Raw genomic sequence first — 23,915 nt, 5'->3', positions numbered from 1 at the left:
GTCAGTGCAATGGCTAGCTAACGTTTCAGCTAGGTTTCCAGCAAGCAGCAGGACCACAACACAGCCTTCGCGAGCGTGGGTAAAGATTCAACGTGTACTTCTCAGTTCCTATGCTTCCTGGCTGATGTTTTGGTCACTTTTGAATACTGGCGGTGCTTTCACTCTAGTGGTAGCATGAGACGGAGTCTACAACCCACACAAGTGGCTCAGGTAGTGTTATTTTTTTATTTAGGTAGTGCAGCTCATCCAGGATGGCACATCAATGCGAGCTGTGGCAAGAAGGTTTGCTGTGTCTGTCAGCGTAGTGTCCAGAGCATGGAGGCGCTACCAGGAGACAGGCCAGTACATCAGGAGACGTGGAGGAGGCCATAGGAGGGCATCAACCCAGCAGCAGGACTGCTACCTCCGCCTTTGTGCAAGGAGGAGCAGGAGGAGCACTGCCAGAGCCCTGCAAAATGACCTCCAGCAGGCCACAAATGTGCATGTGTCTGCTCAAACGGTCAGAAACAGACTCCATGAGGGTGGTATGAGGGCCCGACGTCCACAGGTGGGGGTTGTGCTTACAGCCCAACACCGTGCAGGACGTTTGGCATTTGCCAGAGAACACCAAGATTGGCAAATTCGCCACTGGCGCCCTTTGCTCTTCACAGATGAAAGCAGGTTCACACTGAGCACATGTGACAGACGTCTGGAGTCGCCGTGGAGAACGTTCTGCTGCCTGCAACATCCTCCAGCATGACCGGTTTGGCGGTGGGTCAGTCATGGTGTGGGGTGGCATTTCTTTGGTGGGCCGCACAGCCCTCCATTGTCTCGCCAGAGGTAGCCTGACTGCCATTAGGTACCGAGATGAGATCCTCAGATCCCTTGTGAGACCATATGCTGGTGCGGTTGGCCCTGGGTTCCTCCTAATGCAAGACAATGCTAGACCTCATGTGGCTGGAGTGTGTCAGCAGTTCCTGCAAGAGGAAGGCATTGATGCTATGGACTGGCCCGCCCGTTCCCCAGACCTGAATCCAATTGAGCACATCTGGGACATCATGTCTCGCTCCATCCACCAACGCCACGTTGCACCACAGACTGTCCAGAAGTTGGCAGATGCTTTATTCCAGGTCTGGGAGGAGATCCCTCAGGAGACCATCCGCCACCTCATCAGGAGCATGCCCAGGCGTTGTAGGGAGGTCATACAGGCACGTGGAGGCCACACACACTACTGAGCCTCATTTTGACTTGTTTTAAGGACATTACATCAAAGTTGGATCAGCCTGTAGTGTGGTTTTCCACTTTAATTTTGAGGGTGACTCCAAATCCAGACCTCCATGGGTTCATAAATTTGATTTCCATTGATCATTTTTGTGTGATTTTGTTTTCAGCACATTCACCTATGTAAAGAAAAAAGTATTTAATAAGATTATTTCATTCATTCAGATCTAGGATGTGTTGTTTAAGTGTTCCCTTTATTTTTTTGAGCAGTGTATATATATGTATACATACATACATATATATATATATATATATATATATATATATATATATATATATATATATATACACATATCCTTTTTTCATATATTTCCCTTTATTACTTCCCAACCCCACCACCCCTTCCCTAATTGGACTAAACTTGTGAACAACAACGCTTAGGCCTCTACTACCAGCTTATACATACTATATACATTTTATGGACACAGTCAATTTTACAATAATTCTATTTAGTTTGTTTTTACTCATGAACTTCCTCTACCCTCAACCTCTCCGATCATTTTCATGATGTCCTTCCGGTTTGCTTCTATATGCCATATCTTTCTAACTGTGCTCTTTCACAAAAGCTCTCAACCTATAACCTATATACTTATTATGGACACAGTATGCTTAACATTAGTTATCTTGTTGATATTAGTTGTTGTTAGTTGTTATTAGTCCCATCCTTCAGCTCCATTCAACACCTCCCATCTATTTCTTAACACTATCCATATTGGATTTCTATTAGCCATATATTTTTCAACTGTACTGTGATGTTTCACAAAAGTTCTGAACCCTTCTATTCTCATTGTTTCTACAGATTGTATTTATCTTTGTTTCATAGTGTAGTTTCGTCTTCTTTTTATTCATATGATTTCTCAATTTGCAATACGTTTGCCAATCGGTTGTGCAGCCAAACTTACTTGCCATTCCCTTTGCCTCATCCCTCTCAACCATACCATTTTCAATTCCTCATCAATCCACGGGGATTTAACAGTTTTTACAGTCATTTTCTTAATGGGTGCATGCTTATTAGTAACTGGAATAAGCAATTTCATAAATGTGTCAAGTGCAGTGTCTGTTTGCTCCTCATTACACACCAACATACATTTTTACATTTTAATCATTTAGCAGATGCTCTTATCCAGAGCAATTTACAGGAGCAATTAGGGTTAAGTGCCTTGCTCAAGGGCACATCGACAGATTTTTCACCTAGTCGGCTCGGGGATTAGAACCAGCGACCTTTCAGTTATTGGCACAACGCTCTTAACCACTAAGCTACCTGTATATTCTTTACATCAGCAACATAGGAATCCCTACAAAACGTCTTGTATGACCTCTTATACACAATATTAGGCCCAGTCTTTGGAACTTTGGTTTTCCTAGATATGGCTACTATATTGTTATCACTACATCCAATGGATTTGGATACTGCTTTCAAACAAATCTCTGAAGCATTAGTAAAGATGTGATCAACATATTGATTATTTAATTCCTGTACTGTTTGTAACTACCCTGGTAGGTTGACTGATAACCTGAACCAGGTTGCAGGCACTGGTTTGAAGCTTTTCTTGAGTAGGCAGCCTGATGAAAGCCAGTCAATATTTAAATCACCCAGAAAGTATAGCTCTCTATTGATATCACATACATTATCAAGCATTTCACACATGTTATCCAGATACTGACTGTTAGCACTTGGTGGTCTATAGCAGCTTCCCACCAGAATGGGCTTTAGGTGAGGCCCCCATGTAGCTCAGTTGTTGGAGCATGGTGTTTGCAACACCAGGGTTGTGGGTTCATTCCCACGGGGGGCCAGTATGAAAATGTATGCACTCACTAACTGTAAGTCGCTCTGGATAAGAGCGTCTGCTAAATGACTTAAATGTAAATATTACTTCAACAGTATTTAACATGAGATCCTCTCTAATCTTCACAGGAATATGGTTCTGAATATAAACAGCATCACCTCCACCATTGGCATTTCTATATTTTCTGTAAATGTTATAACCTTGTATTGCTACCACTGTATCATCAAAGGTATTATCTAAGTGAGTTTCAGAGATAGTCAGAATATGAATGTCATTTGTTACTAGGAAATTATTGATTTTATGAACCTTTTTTCTTAAGCTGCATATGTTAACGTGGGCTATTTCGAGCACTTTTCTTCTGGGATGTTTACTCTTTTGTATTGCTTTACTGGGAAGCTTAGCAGCATGTTCTTTATGTTAATGCAGGGTGAGCTGCACACAGTGGACTTCCTCCTAGGGCACTCCGGCTCAGTGCTAACAGTATAAATCTGGTTCTTAGGCACATTATTACTGCATACAATAGCTGTAGGATCAGCAGACGCATTCAGGGCAATTAGGTTACTTACATTGTGACTTATCAATGACCCAAGCCCAGATCAGCTAATCCCTACCATTGTGACACAGAGTTGTCATAATGCTTCAGCAAATGTACATTACCCCTGGTGTAATGTACATTTTATTGAAGCATTATGACAACTCTGTGTCACAATGGTAGGGATTAGCTGATCTGGGCTTGGGTCATTGATAAGTCATTGTCTCAACACAGCCTTATAATGCTGTGAAAGGATCCAGGAACCCAAATTATTTGGATGGATCCCATCCTCCTTATAAAATGTGTTTTATTTCCAAAAGGTATCGAAATTGTCAACCAAAATTACACCCATTGAGCTGCAATAATCACGTAGCCAGTTGTGAAGAGCAAGAATCCTGCTAAAGCGTTCAATGCCACAATTCAGAGAGGGTGTGACGAGTACTGAGGATACGAAGAGGCAGGACGCAGACGCAGGAATCAACAATGTAAAGGTTTACTTAACACTGAGCAAGAGAACAACAAAGCGCAAGTACACAACAAGACACTAACAATCACACACAACACAACACTGAACAGTCCAGGGCTATATAGGTGTGGTGATGAGATGATGAGGTGCAGGTGCGCTGGAGGTGATTAGGGTGCGTTGGGTTTCCATTCCGGTGTTACTGAGGTGGTGCGGTCAGACTGGTGGCTCAGTAGACTGGCGAATCAGAGCGCCGGAGGGGAGCAACAGGAGGAGATGTGACAGAGGGCACAGGGCCAGATATGATGTTTTTTTTTGTTAGTGTCTAGCAGAGAGTCAATCAGCTCTTTAAAATCCAGTTTCAACTGTTCAGAGCTGCCCTTCATAATGTCATTAAAACCCACAAGGACTACGATAGAATCTATGTCCATGTCCTGACGTAGTACATTCGGGAGCAGCTTAGTAATGTAATTTACTCAAGCTCCGGGATAGGACATTGTTTTTGCACCAGGAACGGTCACATTTCTTATCATGGAGCTGCCCAAAATCACGGCTGGCGAGAAGGACGAGGAAATCTGCACACTCCCACGCTTCACAGGATTCGGAGAACCCTTTATGGATGGGTGAGAGGCAGGATAACTTGAGCCCATTGCTCCCGGCACCTGGTGCAGGCCTCCGACAGATGGAGAAGCCCCGCTCGATCCAGAGCAGGGACGGAAGGTTGCCGACGTCGACTTCGAAATCATAGTAGAAGGCACTGCGGCCGCAGACACAGGCACCCCCAGCGACGAAGGTGCAGGAAGATCAAGCTCCAGGACGGTGAAACTATTCATTGTTTGCACCCGCTCCAGGCCTCTCGTTGGGAGTGTAGACTGCTTTGCGGGAGGTCGCTGTTTTTGGCTTCCACGGCTCGTGACATGTGACCGGCGTAGAAAATGTAAACATTCCACTCTGCGTTTTTCCCAGTTTCTTACGTAGGCTGGCGACCTGCGTGATCAATGAAGCCACCTCAAGCCTATAATCCTCGGCAAGTAAACAACTGCCACATTGGAACTCCGAGTGATCCGGTTTATCCCGAAACAAAGCGTAATAGATACAGCTCCTACAGCGCTGGAACTGTTCATTTTGTTCTCCAGACAGAGGGCTCCATTGCAAAACTCATCTGGTACCAACTTCGTTAGCTTGATGGCTAGCATCTTAGCGTCTCTGTCAAGCAGGCTTCAACCTGTCTCTTAAGCGGGATTCCGGAACAAGAAATATCGGTCCTAGCTGTTAAAAGCTAACCGCGTCGTGGAATCCACGCAAAAACAAGTTCTGTATTCGTATTTATGAATAGCGTTTTTGTTTTAATCAAAAATAACAAACTGAGTGTTTTCCAGCATACAATGTTCAGCTGAGCACTCTGACGTATGACGACGTTTTTGATGTAACACTGCTTTTGACTTCAATACAAAACCTAGGAGGCTCATGGTTCTCACCCCCTTCCATAGACTTACACAGTAATTATGACAACTTCCGCAGGACGTCCTCCAACCTATCAGAGCTCTTGCCGCATGAACTGACATGTTGTCCACCCAATCAAAGGATCAGAGAATGAATCTAGTACTGAAAGCATAAGATACAGCTAACTAGCACTGCAGTGCATAACATGTGGTGAGTAGTTGACTCAAAGAGAGAGAAAGACAATAGTTGAACCGTTTTTAACAAATTAATTTCTTCCAAAATGAAGGAGAAGCAAGAGAGAGATAGAGAGAGAGATTGTCATTTTTTTTCAGTTTCACTTACTTAGCTAGCACATGCAGCTAGCTAGTTTATCCTCCTCAAACACCCTGCTCAAACAGAGGGATGCTATGTTAGCTAGCTGGCTATGACTATCCAACACAACATTGGAACTCTTCCAAGTCAAGGTAAGCTTTTAGTTTTACAAATGTATTGCCACCGGGGCCCGCTGGTGTAACTGCTTACTGACTGTAATGTTACTGCATGATTGTAGCGGGTTTACTAAAATGTTAGTTCTATTATGTTGACTATGACGTTACTTTAGCTAATATGGTGACAACGATGTAGGCTATGTATAGCAGCTATGGTATGGTTTGGTTTGTGCACATCAGTCCACAAGCAAAGGGACACGGTGAAAGGAGAAGAGTGCAGAGATGCGAGAAGGAATACAACGTGGCTGCCATGAAAGTAAACTGTGTTTACGAGTGATCAGGGGTGTATTCATTCAGCTGATTCTGTTGAAAAACGTTTATTTAACGGAAGCAAACAGAACCAAACGGGGATGAACATACCTCAATTTGTCCAATAGAAACTCTAGTTTGCAACTGTTGGACTAATGATTGCACCCTAGATCAGCTAGATGCAGGCAAGGGCTTGCAAGGCGATATTGAATGTTTCACTGTTTGTCACCTCAACATTTTCTCTCAACCTGTTGTTGTAAACTTTTATTCATAGGCTAGATTGTAGCAACCTCATGATGGGTATAGGGAACATTTGAGTATCTTGTATTTGCCTAAACCTGTCGCTGTTACATTGAGCTGGGTGAATGGAATATGAATGACAGTCATCCAATATTCTGTAATACAAATAAGGCCATGCTCATGAAAAAAAATAATTGTCCTCCCTCATCTTAAACGGCACTGACCGCCACTGTAATAGACAGAGCTATGGATGCAAGGACTGACCATCCATGATATCAAACATTATTGTTTTAACAATGTTTTGAGTCTATACAGTGTTTGTTTACATTTACAATGTAAACATTGGAGAAAAACAAGCTTATATTTCGGGTTCTCATGGGGTGTGACAGTTGAACTAAGCTCATGATGCATTTATAAGTTATATTCTTCAAGAATCTGTCAGGGCGTGTTGTAGGTGTAATGTAGGAATCAAACGCAGGACTCAGACTGAATGTTCCAAAGGCTGTATTACTGGCCAAACTAAGGCAACAGGACAACTTAGCCCGAAAGCGAAAAAACACGCACGAAGGCGAAAGGTAATTGCGCACAAACAGGTGCGACAAAAATGTAACTGTGCACACACAGGTGCGAAAATGCTCCAGCACAGTGGAGAAAAAGCTCAACCGAGCAAAACACAAAACTGACGGAAATAATTACACACAACACTAGACAAACACAACGAGAAACTTATAGGACACTAATTACGCCAAAACAGAAACAGGTGTGGAAACAAACAGACAAAAGCAAACGAACATGAAACATATAGCGGTGGCAGCTAGAATTCCGGAGACGACGAACGCCGAAACCTGCCCGAACAAGGGAGAGAGGCAGCCTCGGCCGAAACCGTGACAGTACCCCCCCCTTGACGCGCGGCTCCAGACGTGCGCCGACTCCGGCCTCGGGGACGACCAGGAGGACGCGGAGCAGGGCGCGTCGGATGCCCCCGATGGAATTCCGTCAGGAGCGACGGGTCCAAAATGTCTCTCCTCGGCACCCAGCACCGCTCCTCCGGACCGTACCCCTCCCACTCCACTAGATACTGGAGACCCCCCATCCGACGTCTCGAATCCAAGATGGATCTCACGGAGTACGCCGGTGCCCCCTCGATGTCCAACGGGGGCGGAGGAGTCTCCAAGATCTCATTTTCTTGGAGTGGGCCCGCTACCACCGGCCTGAGAAGGGACACATGGAACGAGGGGTTAATACACTTATACTCCACAGGTAGCTGTAATCTATAACATACCTCGTTCAACCTTCTCAGGACTTTAAATGGCCCTACAAACCGCCGACCCAGTTTCCGACAGGGCAGGCGGAGGGACAGGTTTCTGGTAGAGAGCCAGACTCGATCACCAGGTGCGTACACCGGTGCCTCACTGCGGTGGAGATCAGCGCTCGCCTTCTGACGTCGGAGGGCCCGCTGCAGGTGGACGTGTGCAGCGTTCCAAGTCTCCTCCGAGCGCCGCGCCCACTCATCCACCGCAGGAGCCTCGATCTGGCTCTGCTGCCAGGGTGCCAGAACCGGCTGGTAACCTAACACACATTGAAATGGAGTTAGGTTAGTGGAGGAATGGCGTAGGGAATTCTGGGCCATCTCGGCCCAGGGAACGTACCTTGACCACTCCTCCGGCCGGTCCTGGCAGTATGTTCTGAGAAACCTACCCACATCCTGGTTTACGCGTTCCACCTGCCCATTACTCTCCGGGTGGTAACCCGAGGTGAGGCTCACCGAGACCCCCAACCGCTCCATAAACGCTCTCCAGACTCTGGAGGTGAATTGGGGACCCCGATCAGCCACAATGTCCTCGGGTACCCCGTAGTGCCGGAACACATGGGTAAACAGTGCCTCGGCAGTTTGCAGGGCAGTAGGAAGACCCGGCATGGGGAGCAAACGACAGGCCTTAGAGAACCGGTCCACAACGACCAGGATGGTAGTATTCCCTTGGGAGAGGGGAAGGTCTGTTATAAAGTCCACTGAGAGGTGGGACCATGGTCGTTGTGGAACGGGCAGGGGTAGCAACTTACCCCTAGGTAGATGTCTAGGCGCCTTACACTGGGCGCACACCGAGCAGGAGGAAACATAAACCCTCACATCCCTTGCCAACGTGGGCCACCAGTACTTGGCACTAAGACAGTGCACTGTCCGGCCGATACCTGGATGTCCAGAGGAGGGTGACGTGTGAGCCCAATAGATCAATCGATCCCGAACCTCGAGCGGAACGTACTTCCGACCCTCCGGGCACTGTGGTGGGCTAGGGTCGGTGCGTAACGCCCGCTCGAGTTCAGCATCGACCTCCCACACTACCGGTGCCACCAGACACGACTCAGGCAGTATGGGAGTGGGCTCCACGGACCTCTCCTCCGTGTGATACCGCCGAGACAGCGCATCTGCCTTGCCATTCTGTGACCCAGGGATGTACGTGATCTTAAAAGTAAACCTGGTCAAGAACATACTCCATCTTGCCTGGCGAGGGTTCAGCCTCCTCGCCGCCCGGATGTACTCCAGGTTACGGTGGTCCGTCAAAATGAGGAAAGGGTGTTGAGCCCCCTCAAGCCAGTGCCTCCACACCTTTAGAGCCTGTACCACGGCTAACAGCTCCCTGTCCCCTACGTCATAGTTCCGCTCCGCCGGACTGAGCTTCTTAGAATAAAAAGCACAGGGGCGGAGTTTAGGTGGCGCGCCAGACCGTTGTGAAAGCACGGCTCCTAAACCGGCCTCCGACGCGTCCACCTCTACCTGGAACGGCAAAGAGGGATCCGGATGCGCCAGCACCGGGGCCGAGGTAAACAGGTCCTTCAGCCTCCCAAACGCCCTGTCCGCCTCGGCCGACCACTGCAGACGCACCGGACCCTCCTTCAACAGAGACGTGATGGGAGCTGCCACCTGTCCAAAACCCCGGATAAACCTCCTGTAGTAATTTGCAAACCCCAAAAACTGCTGCACCTCCTTCACAGTGGTTGGTGTTTGCCAATTACGCACGGCCGACACCCGGTCTACTTCCATCTTCACCCCTGACGCAGACAACTGATAACCCAAAAAGGAGACCGACTCCTGGAAAAACAGACACTTCTCTGCCTTCACATACAGGTCGTGCTCCACCAGCCTCCGCAACACTCTGCGCACCAGGGCCACATGCTCGACACGGGTAGGTGAGTACACGAGAATGTCATCAATGTACACCACCACCCCCTGCCCCTGCATGTCCCTGAAGATCTCATCCACAAATGATTGGAAAACTGACGGAGCGTTCATCAACCCGTATGGCATGACCAGATACTCGTAATGGCCCGAGGTGGTACTAAAGGCTGTTTTCCATTCATCACCCTCCCTGATGCGCACCAAGTTGTACGCGCTCCTGAGATCTAATTTCGTGAAGAAACGCGCCCCATGCAACGACTCAGTCATGGTCGCAATCAGCGGGAGTGGATAACTATACTTCACCGTAATCTGATTGAGACCACGGTAATCGATGCACGGGCGCAAACCACCATCCTTTTTCTTCACGAAAAAGAAACTCGAGGACGCGGGGGAAGTGGAAGGCCGTATGTATCCTTGTCTCAGCGATTCGTCTATGTAAATCTCCATAGCTTTCTTCTCCTCCTGAGACAGAGGATACACATGGCTCCGTGGGAGCGCAGCTCCTGCCTGGAGGTCTATCGCACAATCCCCCTGCCTATGGGGTGGCAACCGCGTCGCCCTCGCCTTACTAAACGCAATAGCCAAATCCCCATACTCAGGTGGAACGTGCAATGCGGGCACCTGGTTTGGACTCTCCACCGAGGTAGCCCCTACGGAAACGCCCAAACATCTACCCACACACTGAGCAGACCACTCCAACAGAGCCCTCTCCTGCCACGAAATCGCTGGGTTATGGGTACTCAACCAGGGCATGCCCAGCACCACCGGATACGCAGGAGAGTCAATCAGGAACAGCTGAATCATCTCCTGATGATCCCCCTGCGCACACATCCTAAGTGGCGCCGTGACCTCCCTGATTAAGCCCGTACCCAACGGACGACTATCTAGGGCGTGAACGGGAAAAGGAACATCAACAGGAATGAGGGGAATCCCTAACGCTAAACAAAACTTTTTATCAATAAAATTCCCAGCCGCGCCTGAATCTACCAGCGCCTTATGCTGGGAATGAGGTGCTACCTGTGGAAAACGTACAGGCATACAAAAATGGGCAACAGTGAGCTCTGGGTGAGTGGGGCGCCTACTCACCTGGAGGGAATCCCCAGTGCGGGACCTGTCGTCATCTCCCCTAGGAGGCCATCCCCAGCACCTAGCCGCGGTGTGTCCTCCCCGACCACAGTTGGTGCAGTGGATGGACCCCCTAGCCTGCCGACTCCTCCTCTCTCTAGCGCCAGCGCCCCCGAGCTCCATAGGACACGGCTCGGAGGCGCTGGAGGGTGAAATGGACGGACCCTCCGCAGGACGTCCGCGGGTAGCCAGTAGGTTATCCAGCCTGATGGACATGTCAACCAGCTGGTCGAAAGAGAGGCTGGTGTCCCTACAAGCCAGCTCCCGACGGACGTCCTCTCGTAGGCTACATCTGTATAGATCGATGAGGGCCCGATCATTCCACCCTGCATCTGCCGCTAGAGTACGGAATTCGAGCGCGAATTCCTGGGCACTTCTCCTCCCCTGCCGGAGGAAGACCAGACGCTCCCCCGCCGCTTTCCCCTCCGGGGGATGGTCAAACACCGCCCTGAAGCGGCGGGAGAACTCGTTGTAAGTAATCGTCGTGGCGTCGATCTTCCTCCACTCCGCGTTGGCCCACTCCAACGCTTTTCCGGCCAGGCAGGAGATCAGGGCGGACACGCTCTCATGCCCTGAAGGTGCCGGGTGCACTGTGGCCAGGTATAGCTCCACCTGGAGTAGGAATCCCTGACACCCAGCCGCGGTTCCGTCGTAGGCCCTCGGGAGAGATAGTCGGACTCCTCGAGGTTCCGGCGCTGGAATGGGCGGGCTGGCCGATGGTGCTGGCAGGGCGGGAGGCGGTGGAGGCGCACCCCAGCCTCGGAGGGTGGAAATCACCTCCTGCAGGGCGGTCCCCATCTGCAGGAGCTGCTCTTGTTGGTCCCGAACCTGGGCCTCCAGTCTCGTCTGGGCTGCTTCGGCTCCTGCTGATTCCATTGATGGTGTGTAATTCTGTCAGGGCGTGTTGTAGGTGTAATGTAGGAATCAAACGCAGGACTCAGACTGAATGTTCCAAAGGCTGTATTACTGGCCAAACTAAGGCAACAGGACAACTTAGCCCGAAAGCGAAAAAACACGCACGAAGGCGAAAGGTAATTGCGCACAAACAGGTGCGACAAAAATGTAACTGTGCACACACAGGTGCGAAAATGCTCCAGCACAGTGGAGAAAAAGCTCAACCGAGCAAAACACAAAACTGACGGAAATAATTACACACAACACTAGACAAACACAACGAGAAACTTATAGGACACTAATTACGCCAAAACAGAAACAGGTGTGGAAACAAACAGACAAAAGCAAACGAACATGAAACATATAGCGGTGGCAGCTAGAATTCCGGAGACGACGAACGCCGAAACCTGCCCGAACAAGGGAGAGAGGCAGCCTCGGCCGAAACCGTGACAGAATCAATGTGTATATATTATTAATTTATAAATCCAAAATTGGATGTAGCAACTACAGATTGCCCCTTTAAGTTTATCAAAATTACAGGAGTTTGAGCAAGTGTCATTTAGGCCAATGGACATTTATTGAATCAGCACAAATTAGATTGAGCAATAAAGGCGCACTCGTGGTCTTCTTAAATTCAACTAGTTTTTGACAGTATGGAGCACAATACCACAGAGTAGTTTAGAAGGTAGGCACTCCCCTCAAACGTTTATTCCATAGGCTGTGATCTGAACTATGCAGTTGTTGCAAGAGCACATTTTTCTTTGGTCGCTGTGAAAAAGTATTTCCCCCTTTCGAATTTCTCTACTTTTGCATATTTTTGAATTTTTTTATGTTATCAGATTTTCAACCAAAACCTAATATTAGATAAAGGGAACCTGAGTGAACAAATAGCACAACAATTACATACTTATTTCATTTATTTCATGAACAAAGTTATGCAACACCCAATGCCCCTGTGTGAAAAAGTACTTGCCCCCTTACAGTCAATAACTGGTTGTGCCACCTTTAGCTGCAATGACTCCAACCAAACACTTCCTGTAGTTGTTGATCAGTCTCTCACATCACTGTGGAGGAATTTTGGCCCACTCTTACATGCAGAACTGGTTTAACTCAGTGACATTTGTGGGTCCTGCCACAATATCTACATTGGGATTAGGTCTGGACTTTAACTAGGCCATTCCAAAACTTCAAATGTGTTACTTTTTTGCCCTTTTCATGTAGATTTGTGATTGTGTGTTTTGGATCATTGTCTTGCTGCATGACCCAGCTGCGCTTCAGCTTCAGCTTCAGCTCACAGACGTATGGCCTGACATTTTCCTGTAGAATTCTCTGATACAGAACAGAATTCATGGTTCCTTCTATTAAGGCAAGTCGTCCAGGTCCTGAGGCAGCAAAGCATCCCCAACCATCACACTACCACCCCCATGCTTGACCGTTGGTATAAGGTTCTTACTGTGGAATGCTTTTCGCCAGGCATAATGGGACCCATGTTGTCCAAAAAGTTATACTTTTGACTCATTGTCCATAGAACATTCTTCCAAGAGTTTTGATGATCATCCAGGTGCTTCCAGGTGCTTTTTGGAAAACTTGAGTCAACTTTTTGGAAGAGATGGGTCCCATTATGTCTGGGTCAAACACACAATCAGGTCTACATGAAAATGGCTAGAAAGTAACACATTTTAAGTTTTGGAATGGCCTAGACAAAGTCCAGACGTAATCCTAATTGAGATGTTGTGGCAGGACTTGAAATGAGCAGTTCATGATTGAAAACCCACAAAATCCCTCCACAGCGATGTGAGAGACTGATTTTGGTTGCAGTCATTGTAGTTAAAGATGGCACAACCAGGTATTGAGTGAAAGGGGGCAATTACTATTTCACATAGGGGAATTGGATGTTGCATAACTTTATTAATTAAATAAATAAAATAAGTATCTATTTTTTGTTATTTGTAAACTCAGGTTCCCATTATCTAATAATAGGTTTTGGTTGAAGTTCTGATAACATTCAGTATCAAAAATATGCAAAAATAGAGAAAATGTAGAAGGGGGGCAAATACTTTTTCACGACACTGTATACGTTTGTGAACAGCCCTCCACAACAAGAGCTAAATGAGAGAGCAGCTGTATGATTCACATCAAAGCGCTATGTAGATATCAATAATAAGTGATATCCGTATCGCCCGTAGGTTGCACCACTTCTGTCGTCCTTACCACCAACTTTATTCAAGTTGGCCAATCTTTGGATGTCGACAGCAGTTGCACCATTGGAAGACATAGCTTGGACTGTAGCCTACCCAAAAGCCTATTCCTGCTCTTTTTCCGCGATTCATCAAACGCATTTGGTGTGTCATCATAGTGGTCTCATAGTAATCAGACTCGCTCAGGCGGAACAAACTTGCACCTTTTTACAATGCTGATTTGAATGTAATTTCTCAAACATCCTTTCTGAATTTAAAAGTAATCTTAGAAGTAATAATCTATTTTTTTTAAGTATCTGTAATTTGATTGCAATACTTTTGCTGGTAACGTAACAGTTTTTTTTTGTAATTCATTACATGTAACAGATTACATTTAACAGACGCTCTTATCCAGAGCGACTTACAGTTAGTGAGTGCATACATTTTCATACTGGCCCCCTGTGGGAAACGAACCCACAACCCTGACGTTGCAAGCGCCATGCTCTACCAACTGAGCTATTGGGGATTACATGCAATCCATTACTCCCCAACCCTGCTCATATACTGTCTGTGATACTGATATGCAGTGGCGGCTCCTGAAAAAATTCTCAGGGGGGGCAATTTTTCTGATGATTTAGGTGACCTACACACATTTTAAAAAAGATATGTCCAGCAACAACATGAAGACAGGGGCAGCATATAAGTCAATACCAGAAGCATTTATTGACTGATCTCAAAAGTGTTGGCTTACCAGGGTTGGTGGAGCCCTCAGTTTCATCTTTGCCTCGCAAAGCTAACTCAAACACTCCGCAAAACTTGTCCACCAGTATCTGTCTTTTTATCTCACGTTGTACATCTCTTAAAGCCTGTCTATCACCCCCAGCATAAACTGCCTTCTTCCTATCAAGTAGTGATTTTAGATGTTTTGATACCCAAGGCTTGTTGTTAGGGAAGATTTTACAGGTCTTAGTAGGCACAACTGACTCAACACAGAAGTTTACATAGTCTGAAATAACCTCTGTGAGTTCATCCAGATCAGAGCTGCTGTCCTCAAATACCTCCCACATTGTACAGTCAAAACACCCCAAGTGATACTGTTGTCATTCCAGATCTGGACAGTTTTAACTGTGGGTTTCCCCCTCTCCAGGAGGCGACAGTAAATTGGCCTGAGGTAGACCACATTGTGGTCTGATGTCCCCAGAGGAGGTCTGGTGGTGGCAGAGAACGCCTTTGGTATTGTCCCATAGCACAAATCAAGAGTCCTATTTTTCCTAGTGTGACATTTCACATACTGATGGTATGTGCGCAAGACTTTGTGCAAGGTACAGTTGTTAAAATCCCCTAAAATAAATTTGGGTGCGTCGGGGGAGATGGATTCCAGTTTCTGTGACAGATTATAAATAATCTCTGATGCCTTTGTTATATTAGCTTTTGGTTGAATGTACACAACGGTAACAAACAATTGGGGGAACTCACGGGGCAGATAGTAAGGTCGCAGTGACACAGAAAGCAGTTCAATGTCGGGGGTACAGAGTCGCTCTCTTACCAGGATCGATTTACACCACTGGTCGCTGACAAGCAGGCAGACGCCCCCGCCGTGAAGTTTCCCTGTGACTGTCAGATCGCGGTCCGCTCTGACCAGGGTGAAGCCGGCCGGCTCCACTTCTCTGTCCGGGACTCTGTCATCCAGCCAAGTCTCAGTAAATGCCAGCAAACAGGCCTCCCGATATTCGTGTTGGAAGCGCAGATTCGCTGACAACTCATCCGCTTTCCCCCTCAGTGACTGGGCATTAATCAGCAAGGTGGTGGGTAAGGGAAGTTTGTTCTTAATTTTTTTTAAGTCGTTGTCTGATTCCCCCGCGTTTTCCACGTTTGCATTTGGGTTTGTAATCCACTCGCAGACAATCAGGTATTAGATGGGCCATTGGGATATCCATCGCGTTCGTATTTGAGTTGCATTGTAGTAAAAACTCCCTGCTGTATTGGATTCCGCTGCCAGCAGCGTTTTCATTATTTAGTCCGTTCGTAGCGGGTATGTACACGATCAACAAGATCAGTCCAACACCGTGACCCCACCACTGGAAATCCATGGTTGGCAGAATGTTTGTAAACTAAGTGTACAAATTAAAAACATAAAATAACGCCACTAAGTGTACAAATTAAAAACATAAGATTAAAAACATAAGATAACGCCACACCAAACGTCACACACACTGCAGGTCGCAACAGAGACGCTGCTACCCGCTCTTTTCTTAGTTACGTTCATGGTTACGTTACGTATGACGAAAGCGCGTAAGTGCAAGCCCTCAGACACCCATAGAGATTGTATTGAAAGCTCTGACATTTGAAAAAAATAGATTTTACATGGGAGTCTATGACAGACTTCTGGGCGATTTTCAACCTGACTGAAATCGCCCCAAAAGGGGGGGTGGCCATTTGAAGCACGACTTTAGCCTGATTGGACATTTAGTGGCAGTGTGGCACTGTGGCAGATCAGACGTCTAGATTACAACACTGATAACTACTGTTGCCGTGATATAATTGATTAGAAAAAAAATCCCTTCCTTTTCCCGTTTGGCAGTGCGTCGCCCATATCGCCCTATTGAACACACCGCCCCTGCTGATATGTGATGCTTGATTGTGTGTCTGTCCTTCTTCTTGGTTAACAGAGTAACAAGCTGGAGAAGATCCCGTCAGGGGTGTTTGATACCCTGACCCAGCTCAGAGAGCTCTACCTACAGAACAACTTGCTCAGCAACGAAGGCATGGACAACGAGACCTTCAGGTAATGTAGTAGTACTGTATTAGTATTCTAGTATTACTGTAGGACTATTCTAATAGTACTGTAGTACGTAGTACAGCATGGATGATAAGACCTTCAGGTACTGGAGTACCTGTTACGGTCAATTTGTAGGATATTAAGACACACTAACAAACAAACACACTCAACAGAGAGCCATTCAGTTCTTCTATTCTTCCTCTTCTTCTAAGTTGATTCGATATATCTGAGGCCACCTGTTACATTAAAACTGAGGTTATTGATTCAAAACAAAGACCTATAGACTTTACAACACAAGCCAATGTAAGGCATCGACAATGAGACCTTCACGTACTGTAGTAGGAAGAGTGTGTCGGGTGTTCTTGAATTCTCCATATTGGATCTTATAACCAACGTTTCAGTCAATAGATAAGACATTCACCAGGGTTCTTTTAAAAAATATGCTTTAACTGCGAACTACAAACTACTCTCCTTTTAAGTGTAGAACACTCAGACACACAAACACTCTCGACAGAGTCATTCAGTCACTCTACCTGAGTGCAGTTGATTCGATATATCCAAGGTTGAACACTATCACTGTTGCCCATTATGTATCAATGGCTATAACAGAGTGCATCAATTTAAAACAAAGACCTATAGACTTGACAACACGCCAATCTATGAGAAGGTACATAAGGGAATGGTGAGTTGAGTGTCGACTTGTTACTTTCGATGTATGAGTATTGATCTCATGTTCAGTTCAGCTCACAAAGCACAGTATGAACTGGAAAGCCCCTTGGCCATCAGAGAGAGTGAGAGAATAAAGTGGTGTGAGTGTGAGAGTAAGAGAGTGAGAGAGAGAGTGAGAGAATGAGAGAGAGAGAGAGAGAGAGAGAGAGAGAGAGAGAGAGAGAGAGAGAGAGAAAGCCAGTGGTGAGAGGTTGAACTGGTACATTCTGAGAAAATGTCAAAATGGGAGAGAAAAATGAGATTTGTCTATTCATGGAGAGATAACAAGAAGACGTTTAAAGATAAAGGGATGACCTCACCTCTCCTGTATCAAATATAATGTCACCCTCTCCTCTCCTCTCCTCTCCTCCTCTACTCTTCCATCTCCTCTCCCCTCTCAGCAAGTTGACCAGTCTGGAGTATCTGGACCTGTCCAACAACAACCTGAGTGTGGTTCCTCAGGGTCTGCCCAGGAGTCTGATATTGCTACACCTGGAGAGGAACAGTATCCGCAGTATCCCTGGCGATGCCCTCACAGCCTGCCGTAACCTTGAGTACCTACTGCTGCACAACAACCAGCTTCGCTCCCACTCCATACACCATGCTGCATTCCAGGTAGGCCAACAGCGCTGCAGGATACTTGGGATATTTCAATCTTATATAGAGGGCTATAGGATATACTGCGGATAGTTGAATCCCCACAGGTGTATCCGGCTCGAAGGACCATGAAAAATATTCTAAATATAAAGCCTGATCTGACAGCTAGTTCATTATGTATCTCTGTTAAATGAGCCATGAGAAATCTGAAATGTGCTATGAAATGCCATTACAATTACATGAAAATGTTCACATAAAGAGTTTTCTCTTCTCGCCAGGGCCTGAAGAAGCTACACACCCTCCACATGTACAACAACCAGCTGGAGCGTGTCCCCAGGGCTCTGCCCCGTCGAGCCAAGACACTCATGCTGCTTCACAACACAATCAATGAGATCGGACGCAACGACCTGGTCATTCTCTACACCCTGACCGAGCTCAACCTCAGTTACAACCGCCTCACCAGCCCCAAGCTACACAAAGAGGGTACACTGGACCCTATATGGAGTATATGGAAATGTTGTGTTGTGTTTTGTTGTATTGTGTTGTACTTTGCTGTGCTGTCATCTACATGAATACTGTACATCTACAGTAGAACTATATGTGGCTCTTGCACACATGTTTGAGATTAACTGTACAGTACTTTTGTCTATATGATTATCTATATTTGGTCCTGCTGTATGACACATAAATAATTTCCTAACAGATACAGTGACGTTATCATCAAATAACTGATATGTCAGCATATAACTACATTTAACTACAATGATTTTTGTATCTAGTTTTTCTATTTCGACATATTGTAATGAGACCATGTTGATAATCATCCAGCCTTCAGGAAGCTGCGTCTGCTGGAGACCTTGGACCTGTCAGGGAATGCCCTCCACTTTCTGCCCCTGGGCCTGCCCCGCTCCCTGCAGGTCCTCCGGGTGAAGGACAACCAGCTGACCTCCATACCAGAGGGGGCACTGCAGGGCATGGCCAAGCTCAGGAACATCAACCTAAGCCACAACCAGCTTAGACTCAACTCCATCTACCAGGGAGCATGGATGGAGCTCAGTGCTCTGACGGTGAGACTGGGGGCAGGGGAGTGTGTGTGTGTGGGGGGGAGGGGTGATGCATGTTGAGGGAGAGAGAGGATGCATGTTGCCTGTGCCCCCCACCAGTCCCCCCCACCCATGTTTCAGTGAAAACACACAAGTAACACTTACAGGTTTTCTGTGTGATAAAGCTGGCTGTTGGCGCTGTCCGTCATTTGTTGGACCTGTTGGTTAGCACTCAGACGGTGTAAAGAGGGATTTATAAATACAGTGATTGATTTGATTGATGTGTTCCTCCAGACGTTGGACCTGTCCAGTAACCAGCTGTCCCATGTTCCGTCTGACCTGCCTGAGTCTCTGGAGTACCTGTATCTGCAGTCCAACCACATCAGCACTGTCCCCGCCACCACCTTTGAGGGCACGCCCAACATCAAGGGCATCTTCCTACGGTGAGAGACTGGACACTAATGCACGAACGCACACTCAGAAACACACACACACCTGAACCCATTTCTTGGTTCAAACCCACAGCTCATGTAAGTACCAAATTCAATTGTGAGTACCAATCACTTACAGTAGATATGTGAATTAATACACTCTATCAAATCAGTATATACACGCACTCTCACTTATGTTATTATAGAACAGTAATTAAACCATCATTCAACTCCTGACCCTTTCTGTTAACTCCCAAACCCAGCAGAACACTCTCCTCTCCACTGTTCCATCCGTGTCTGTAGCATTGTTTCTGAATGAGACATTTTTGGCCTTCTACTCAGCTCATATCATCACTCCATTCGTTCATCCTCTGTTGTGAGTGTGTGACTAAGTCCTATTGATTGATGCCAACTGTAAGACAGAGCCACATATCCCCTAGTCAACTGAGTCCCAGGCTGCATCCAATGGCACCCTATTCCCTATATAGTGCACTACTTTTGACCAGAGCCCTACTCAAATTTAGTGCACTATACAGGGAATAGGGTGCCAATATCTGTATTTGGTTGATAGTTCCCTCGTTATCCTTACTAAGTTTATTTTCCGTTTGGATCCAACCTACTCTGCTCTGCTGTGTGCGTGTGTTTGTTTGTGTGTGTGTGCGTGCGTGCGTACGTGAGTGCAAGCGTGTGTGTGTCTGCGTGTGGTGTGCTGTGCTGAGAAGACTGTTGCAGAGGAGGGAGCTGATGATGGAATAAGTTGTATTCCTGCTCTACTTCTGCGCTGACTGCACTCATTAAAATCCCTTACACAGATACACTATGTATATTACCCATCAGGTGTTGTTGGTTTGTAGGGCGGCAGCTAGCTTAGTGGTTAAGAGCGTTGTACCAGTAATCGAAAGGTCGCTGGCTCTAATCCCCGAGCCGACTAGGTGAAAAATCTGTCAATGTGCCCTTGAGCAAGGCACTTAAACCTAATTTCTCCTGTAAGTCGCTCTGGATAAGAGTGTCCGCTAAATGACTAAAATGTAATTAACTCTCTTAATTATCTGGTTGGGTTATGAAATGTAAATTATTTCAATAAATCAGGTATTTTGCCAAATTAAAGTCATGATTTCCTTTGTGTCGACATTCTTGTTCAGCAGGCTGTTTTGCTCTCTTGGAAGGAGGAATATGCAGGATATAACAGAACAGAACCCATGGTGGTAAAGTTTCAGAAATATTCCCCACTGTGTCTAGATCTGTTTCTTGGCTAGTTGATGCTCCGCTGCTTTTCCAATTAATTAAATCAAGTCAATGATTGGATTTCTAACTAAAACAGCTTGGATCTGCCAAGTTGTTTTCTTTTAGTTTCCTTCCTTCTGTCCCCTTCTGACCTCTTCTTTTTCTGCAGGGCGGGCTGGGTCCCAACACTCTAAACCAGCAAAATCATTGTCTCCTCATCTACTTGTATCATTTCCTTTTGCTACCACTGATCTGAATATTTACTAGTGTATGAAGCTAGGTTAGTATCAGTTTCCATCATATTAATATTTGTACTTACATGTAGAACTCTAATCATTTCAGGTCAGTTTGGCCAGCGGTCAGTTTGGAAAGCAAACCATCCAAGACCGTTGGGACGCTGCCCTGAGGTTTTGTCGGTTTGGTTTTGCGGAGTCTAATTGACCACTTTATCGGATAATGAACTTTACAGACCCTGACCCCGTCCAGCCCACTCTCTCCGTTCGGCCTGTTGGTCTCTTCATGCTGTGGGCTCAGCCTCAGCAGCATCTGCTGCAGTATCACAGCAGTTAGGAACACTTGTTTTTCCACCAAATCCCAACACATCTGGGAGCTGCTGGCCTGAGCCAATTACAGCCTATCTGGAATGCAGCATGGCCTCAGTGGGGGAGGGGAGGTGGATTTGTGTGTGTGTGCACATCTATTTGAGTCTGTTTAGCCTATGCCTGCATCTGTTTACATTGAGTGTGTGAATATAAATGTGTGCGTATGTGAGTGTGCCCGCACATGCGTGAGTATGCAGCATGTGTGAGTGTCTGGGTCAGATAATGAGTGAATTAGAAACTAAGATGGGTCGGATTCACTGACACTCAAGACGTCATAGATTCTGAAGACAGTGGAAAATTGGCTTGATTCGGATAACATGGCCTTATTTCCCCTTGATGCAGTATAGGGAGTGCTCACTAACTTAATAGAACTGTGAATGGAAGGCAAACAGACACTCTAATTAGCTGAATTACTGAATCTCAGCATCTGATTTGTTTACACCACATGTTGTGTCGGTCCTTATGGACAATATTCACATCAGATTGGTTCTTATAATATGCTGGTTCAGATTCTAAACACAGCATCCTATCAGTTAGCAGCTCTTGCTGTGCTGGTTTACACATCAAACTCAAGCATCTGCTCAGTCATCATCACATATTGGGAATTTGACTACTAACCTTTACTATGTCTCCCTCTCAGGTTCAACCGTCTGTTAGCCCACTCTGTGAAGGAGAGCTCCTTCAAACACCTGACCAATCTGCAGGTGCTGGACATCGGCCACTCGAGCCACTCGGACCCCTCCGGATCCTCCTCCAGACGAGAGGAAGAGAAGGAGGAAGAGATGGAGATGATGGAAGAGGAAGAAGGATTCACTTCATAAGTTTATTCCATGGACACAAGCTGCTTAAATGATCTGAACCAAATGTTGCAGTTGTTTAGGCTGCAATCCCAAAGTCATGCTCTTTTGAAAGTACAGAAAACCGTATTTTTGCAATAGGTCAGGCTCAATTCTAAAATGTCAATTGAACTATGAGTGGAGGCATAAAGTGGTATTTCTTCCCATATAGTGGTGAATAGACGATGCACATATCTCTGGTGCAGGATACCAGATAAAATTATATTTTTGTTTGTTGTATTACTTTTCTGGGCTTTGCTTGTCTATTCAATGACAGATACGGTTGCGTTTCTGCACTTGAGTCTTTGCTTGCATCCCAAATGGCACTCTATTCCCTATTGAGTGCACTACTTTTGACCAGGGCCTATACATTTCTGGTCGAAAGTAGTGCACTATATAAGGAATAGTGTGCCATTTGGGACAGAGCCTTTGTCTCACCACCACTTTAGTGGAATCAGAAAGGAAAAGACAGTCAGATCTGTCATATGTTGATCATACTGTATGGGTCCCATCTCTGAACTTTACTGTATGCTAGCTGTGTCACCTTACAAAGAAGATTATGTCAAGATTTGAAGTTATTGTCATCAGTTCTGAGCCTGTATTCATACTGTAAAGCGTCTCAGACTAGGAGTGCTGATCTAGGATTAGGTCCCTCTCTCTTATTCATTATGGTCTAAAAGGATAAACTGATCCTAGATCAGTATTCCTACTCTGAGATGCTTTGTGAATATGGGCCCTGGTTGTGGCTTTATGCCATTCTGTCATTCTTATATCATCGTTATTATGCCACAAGTTCTGTGACCGTGTCACAATCTCCTCTCTCTTAGCCTACCAGGAGCTTGATCCATGCTGTTAATGTAATGCCTTGCTTTAATCCAGTATTATTTTACGAAGACTGCAAATATTTGTATATGCTATCTGATAAACTATTAATTTAATCACGTTCTATGTATTGCACCTTCAGATTTATACATAAGGATTTCACACAGCAATTAATTATTGGAAAAATCATTAAATATTTAAAGTATTTTCCTTTACATCGATGGAAAAATAAATATAAATATCATGCATTAACAGGTTTTTGAGCACACAACAATATTAAGTGTGAAATGTATATACAATGCCAGCGTATAAACAAAAACATTGAGCAAATAGAAATCATGACATAATTTATATAAAATATGAGACAGTCCAGAACAGATGTTGAGATTGTTTCACAATACTTTTCAAGGGTCACATGTTGAAGGAATCCAACTATTACAGTGGGGGAAAAAAGTATTTAGTCAGCCACCAATTGTGCAAGTTCTCCCACTTAAAAAGATGAGAGAGGCCTGTAATTTTCATCATAGGCACACGTCAACTATGACAGACAAAATGAGGGAAAAAAATCCAGAAAATCACATTGTAGGATTTTTTATGAATTTATTTGCAAATTAGGGTGGAAAATAAGTATTTGGTCAATAACAAAAGTTTCTCAATACTTTGTTATATGCCCTTTGTTGGCAATGACACAGGTCAAACGTTTTCTGTAAGTCTTCACAAGGTTTTCACACACTGTTGCTGTTATTTTGGCCCATTCCTCCATGCAGATCTCCTCTAGAGCAGTGATGTTTTGGGGCTGTCGCTGGGCAACACGGACTTTCAACTCCCTCCAAAGATTTTCTATGGGGTTGAGATCTGGAGACTCGCTAGGCCACTCCAGGACCTTGAAATGCTTCTTACGAAGCCACTCCTTCGTTGCCCGGGCGGTGTGTTTGGGATCATTGTCATGCTGAAAGACCCAGCCACGTTTCATCTTCAATGCCCTTGCTGATGGAAGGAGGTTTTCACTCAAAATCTCACGATACATGGCCCCATTCATT

The 23,915-nt window shown here is 45.8% G+C and overlaps 1 protein-coding gene across 1 annotated transcript in view; it reads left to right on the top strand.

Moving 5' to 3' along the window:
* Window positions 1-22,038, top strand: part of LOC311149083 (podocan-like) — a gene marked incomplete at both ends in the record, with an annotated part of 44,695 nt that extends 22,657 nt beyond the window's left edge. Inside the window, 6 exons of the mRNA XM_084186192.1 lie at window positions 16,503-16,618; window positions 17,722-17,935; window positions 18,196-18,400; window positions 18,746-18,984; window positions 19,255-19,403; window positions 21,858-22,038. Coding sequence (XP_084042318.1) covers window positions 16,503-16,618; window positions 17,722-17,935; window positions 18,196-18,400; window positions 18,746-18,984; window positions 19,255-19,403; window positions 21,858-22,038 — 1,104 coding nt within the window. The remainder of the gene's footprint in view (window positions 1-16,502; window positions 16,619-17,721; window positions 17,936-18,195; window positions 18,401-18,745; window positions 18,985-19,254; window positions 19,404-21,857) is intronic.
* Window positions 22,039-23,915: the final 1,877 nt, after the last annotated feature.

This window comes from Coregonus lavaretus, assembly GCF_964263955.1.
Source record: "Coregonus lavaretus genome assembly, chromosome: 21".
Classification (NCBI taxonomy): domain Eukaryota; kingdom Metazoa; phylum Chordata; class Actinopteri; order Salmoniformes; family Salmonidae; genus Coregonus; species Coregonus lavaretus.
Note: the sequence above shows the minus strand (reverse complement) of the source record. Positions and strands in the feature narration are given on the sequence as shown.